This window comes from Phymastichus coffea, unplaced genomic scaffold (assembly GCF_024137745.1).
Source record: "Phymastichus coffea isolate CEN01 unplaced genomic scaffold, Cenicafe_Pcof_1.1 PCOF00166, whole genome shotgun sequence".
Classification (NCBI taxonomy): Eukaryota; Metazoa; Arthropoda; class Insecta; order Hymenoptera; family Eulophidae; genus Phymastichus; species Phymastichus coffea.
The window spans coordinates 152810-157683 of NW_026706977.1; the positions used below are offsets into that span (position 1 = coordinate 152810).

At 27.6% G+C, this 4874-nt stretch overlaps 2 protein-coding genes across 3 annotated transcripts; both read left to right on the forward strand.

The window, feature by feature from the left end:
• The first annotated feature begins 355 nt into the window (after positions 1-355).
• Positions 356-2017, forward strand: LOC131673063 (probable U2 small nuclear ribonucleoprotein A'). 2 transcript variants are annotated; one of them, XM_058950742.1, is made up of 4 exons: positions 356-550; positions 662-702; positions 799-1378; positions 1882-2017. In XM_058950742.1, the coding sequence occupies exons 1-4, from the start codon at positions 469-471 to the stop codon at positions 1920-1922; spliced, it is 744 nt and encodes a 247-aa protein (XP_058806725.1). In that variant the 5' UTR covers positions 356-468; the 3' UTR covers positions 1923-2017. The 2 variants fall into 2 exon arrangements, with proteins under 2 accessions (XP_058806725.1, XP_058806724.1); XM_058950741.1 differs by lacking the exon at positions 1882-2017 and having other exon boundaries at positions 799-1849.
• A 408-nt stretch (positions 2018-2425) lies between these two features.
• LOC131673064 (NADH dehydrogenase [ubiquinone] 1 beta subcomplex subunit 7) lies at positions 2426-4300 on the forward strand. The gene is made up of 3 exons (XM_058950743.1): positions 2426-2683; positions 3220-3388; positions 3740-4300. Exons 1-3 carry the CDS (start codon positions 2566-2568, stop codon positions 3822-3824), a joined length of 372 nt encoding a protein of 123 aa, XP_058806726.1. The 5' UTR covers positions 2426-2565; the 3' UTR covers positions 3825-4300.
• The last annotated feature ends 574 nt before the right edge of the window (positions 4301-4874 follow it).

Below are 4874 nucleotides of genomic sequence, written 5' to 3' on the forward strand. Positions count from 1 at the left end.
TTTGCGTGACATTCATATAAGAGTGCGCCTAATATATCGTATATATTTATTACTCAATAAAATTTGATTACTGTGTTTCAGTGTCCAGAGAATGCTGGCTGTATGTATCACAATTACAAACATTTTAAAAGTATAGTTTTATTAGCTTTTTGTGATGCTAATTATATTTTTCGGTTTGTCGACTTTGGAACTTACGGCAAAAGAAATGAAGAAGATATTTTTAATCTCGAATAGAGCAATTCGTATACCAATGTAATGTCGCCATTGATGTTGATTGTCGATTGCTCGTTGCCTTCATGAAAACACGCTCTTAGATTTTCTGTCGGATGCATGGAGTTATCTCCATGGTCGGGACTTTGGCTTTGGCTTCGGTTTTTACTTTCGAGGTTAGGCTGTTGAAGACTTGCATTTTACAATAATATGCAACGATAGAAAGTGTCAAGAAAAGTTTTTGAAAAATCCATAAAAATGGTTAAATTAACTCCAGATTTAATTCAGCAGTCTATGCAATACATAAATCCAGTGAGGGATCGTGAATTGGATTTGAGAGGTACTAGTACATTATTTTTCGCGGCAGAACCGTACTTGTGTGTTGAATATAACCTAAGAGGGATTTAATAATTTTCTAATAATCAATAAAAAAAATTGTTTTAAATTTCAGGCTATAAAATACCAACCATAGAAAATTTAGGCGCAACACTGGTATGTAATTTTTTAAAATAAATATATTAAATAGTAGTTGATAATTGATAAGTGTTATTATTATTAATTTTATTAATCTTATATCTTGATATACAGGATCAGTTTGATACGATCGATTTTTCAGATAATGATATACGAAAACTTGATGGGTTTCCATTGTTAAAGCGCATCAAAACATTATTTTTTAATAATAATCGTATAGTTAGAATAACAGATGGTTTAGAACATTGTATTCCAAATCTAGAAACATTGATGCTCACAGGGAATATGATTCAGGAGCTTGGTGATATTGATCCTTTAAAACCATTGCAAAATCTTGCTACTTTATGTCTACTGCAAAATCCTATTAGTGCTAAACCACATTACAGACAATATCTCATTTACAAGTTACCTCAATTAAGGCTACTTGATTTTAGAAAAATTAAACAAAAAGAACGAGATGAAACAAATGCATTTTTCAAAAGTCCAAGAGGTAAAGAAATACTGAAAGAAATATCAAAGAAGACCAAAGCTCAGGCACATGGAGCAAATGATACAGGAAGACTTCCTATGAGTGTAAATGAAAGATCAAAAATACGAGAAGCTATTTCCAATGCCACATCGCTTGAAGAAGTGCAGAGACTGAGTAAATTATTGCAATCAGGACACATTCCAGGAGATGACAGGCATCATAATGGTATGAATGTTAAAGTTATTTTCATATATTATATAAGAATAATTTTATTTAATGTTTCTTTTTGATATAGTTGCAATAAGCAATATGAATAGTCATTACCCTATTTTTTAGTTTGCTTCTTGAACTTAAAGTAATTTTTTAAAAAGTTCTAATAATTTCTCAGTAGAATATATAAATAGCTGTATTTTTTTGTTTTGTTTTGTCGTAAAGATAAATATCAAACAAAATGACTGAAATTATGTTGGCATGTATTATTTCATTTGTTTATTAAGTTTGATTTTTTGTTGTTGTAAGTGCATAACTTCATTAAGACTAAAATCAACTATATTTCAATGACAATTTAATTTTAAAATATATTTTATAACACTTAATTATAAACTATTTGATTATACCAACTGTATTTTACAATAAAGTTAAATTTAACTTCATCATCTTATCTACAGCCTTCTCTATTATCTTGGGTAATAAAAATATAATAATTATCTTTGATTTTGAATGTTTAGGAAATGGAGATATGGATGCAATGGAAGAAGAAGATGATTGAGTGCTATTGACTTGTAAATGAAAAAAGAAATTTAGGCATATACATTTATATATCCTTGTCGGTGTATGTATATATAAATTTATATATATATATATATCGACTACTACTATAATACCATTTATGTTTATATTAATTTTGAATGAAAGATAACTTCAAGCTGATTTAAAAAAGAGTACTACACAGATAATTATTGGTCCTAAAATTACTTATAAATATGTAATTAATTTATTGAATGTTCAGTTACTACTTTTAAAATCTATTAATGATTAATGAGTGACAAATGTATATATGTGGCTGAGAAGCGAAAACATTAGCCATTATAATACAGTAAAATATAATAACTCATAAATAGTGTCTCTTATTTCAGCTTAAATTTAATAAATTTTTATATGAACATGCAAATGTTTCATTTCTACGACCCGTCTTAAAAATTATTGAAAATATTTCATTAAATTTAACTTAATTTTAAGTACTGAAAACGATTGTCTTTTAAAACTTGAAAATTTTGAATATGTGAAAACAAACACCAGGCTAGATGTCAGCACTTCAAAGACGTTCCATTTTTGTCTATGAATGTACTAAGCTTGAGTAGACCATCCATAAAGGCAAATTTGGAATTTATTTGTTTGGTAATTAATTCGAAATGGGAAACTTAGTTGTACGCACTTGGGATACAGCTGTGCATCCTGAACTAAATCCTCAGCCTTATGGCCCAACTACCTTTGATCCTACATTGGGATTTGGTCCTCGAAAAGAAAGAGGTAATGATTCTAACCTCTACTGTATCGGTTCATATACAACATTCGTAATGTTTTTATCGTACTTAAAGTTATAATGTTTGTACATAATTAGCATTATACAGCGTTTTAGTATTTAAACATGATCATGAAGCTATTACATTGCATTTATAAGAATGTTATGACATAACTGCTGCAGAAGGAATGATAGAGTAGAACTTCATGGAAATGAAATTCTTAATTCAAATGATTTTGTCCATAATGTTTTATTTTTATCCACAAAACAACAAATAAATATAAGCCTATTTTGTGATTATAAAATGAAAAAATTAATTTTTTTATAATTAATAATGAAAATACTTGCACATAATTTAGACTAGCGACCATTTAAATTTGTTTCAAGTCATAATGTATTATTTTTGAGAATTATACATGCTAAAATAAACTAGCTATGTATAAAACTATTGAAAATAGTTTAATTTACTAATTATACATGTTTTTTATTAATACATTAATTTATTATATTGACACATTTGTTCTTTTTTGTTTTTAAATACTAGTGATGATTGCAACAGAACAGGAGTTGAGAGCTTGTAAAATTCCAAAGGAACAATGGGATTTCTGTGCACATAAATTTTTAGCTGTAGAAAAATGTAGAAATGAAAACTGGCCCTTAGCATGGAGATGTAAAAATGAAGCTCATGAAATGAGCAAATGTTTACATGACGAGTAAGTTGAAATTTTTTACCAAAAAATAATGTTTGTAAATCTAAGTAAATTTTTAATTTATCCCTTATAGAATTAAGTATTTTGATAATTACATGACTACTCTGAAAGTTGTATATATTTTAAGTTATAAAAATCATGAATAATTTGACTAAAAAAAGGTGCCATATTTGAAACTAAGAGAACATTGTCTTATAAGACATAAATATGAGTTGTTAGAGCTTTAGATTTATTAAATGTTATATGTCCTACAATCATAGAACAGCAATTTTTAAGTTGTATAATAAAATAAAAAATATTATGCAACATTGTTATTTTTGTTTCAAACATTAATATGTTACTTTATTTTTCCAGTTATATACTACGCATGAAGGAGTATGAAAGGGAGCGCAGATTAATCCAAAGAAAGGCACGTTTAGAACAAGCTGCAGCTGCTTAAATTCTGTAAAAAAATATTAATAATTTTTTGATTGAAATCTAGTAATATTATAAACAAGGGAAAAATTCTCTTGTTTTTGTACATAAATCTACATTGTTTCAAATATAATTCTTGATCAGTAAATGATTTTGTTCCTATTGCTTGAATTATTTGATTGAGAGATAGTATTTTAATTATTTTGAGATCTTAATTTAAGATGATGAATAGATATACAATCTTTCTAAATTTTAGATGTAAAATTTATCTCTCAATAAGTTCATAAAGCTCATGTAAAAATACTATTAAGGTTTTATTTTTGGCAACCTAAAATACTTATGTCTGTTCTGCACAGAATGGCCTAGCAGTACTTACAATTTTAATAGTAGTACTGAAAACCATTGAAGATACAAGCTTAGACAAGTATCTATCTTTATTGGTAAAACTGAGTGTTAGTGAAAATAAAAAATGAAAAAAGAAATAAAATAATAATGGTAAAACTCCACTGTTTCTATATTAGTCTTTAATCATAAACAAACTTATTATCCCAAAAGGAATATAAATGCAATATCATTTTTGTTAGTATTTTGTTTTAATCTTTGAATTTCATCTGTTTCATTAATCTGCGTTAATTTAAAAATTTTTATGAAATTGTTCTTATTGACAATCGGTTATTTCGTTAAAACAAGTTCATGCTAAGGAACGATGAAATAAAGAAGGAAGAAATTTATATTATCGATATAAATCGTCGCGCATTATGATTTTCGGATGAAAATGAAAATATATAGCGAAGGAAGCGCGAGCATTGAAATGGCTTGAGGAGAAAATCGATAAAGGGCTGATGCGGCATTATATACATGTATGTAGCGGCAGCACACGCTTATTCGCGTCGAGATTGCTTACACAGAATGTAAGTATTTTAACACAAAAACTTCTTAATGCATCTGGCTTCCGGGAGTTTTGCGCGATAGAATGTTAAAAAGACCTTGTCGAGTAAATTTCAGAAACGAAAAAGAATGTCAATATTACTGTCGAAGGTTTACTTGACCGAAGTTTTATTTGGTTAGTTTTCTA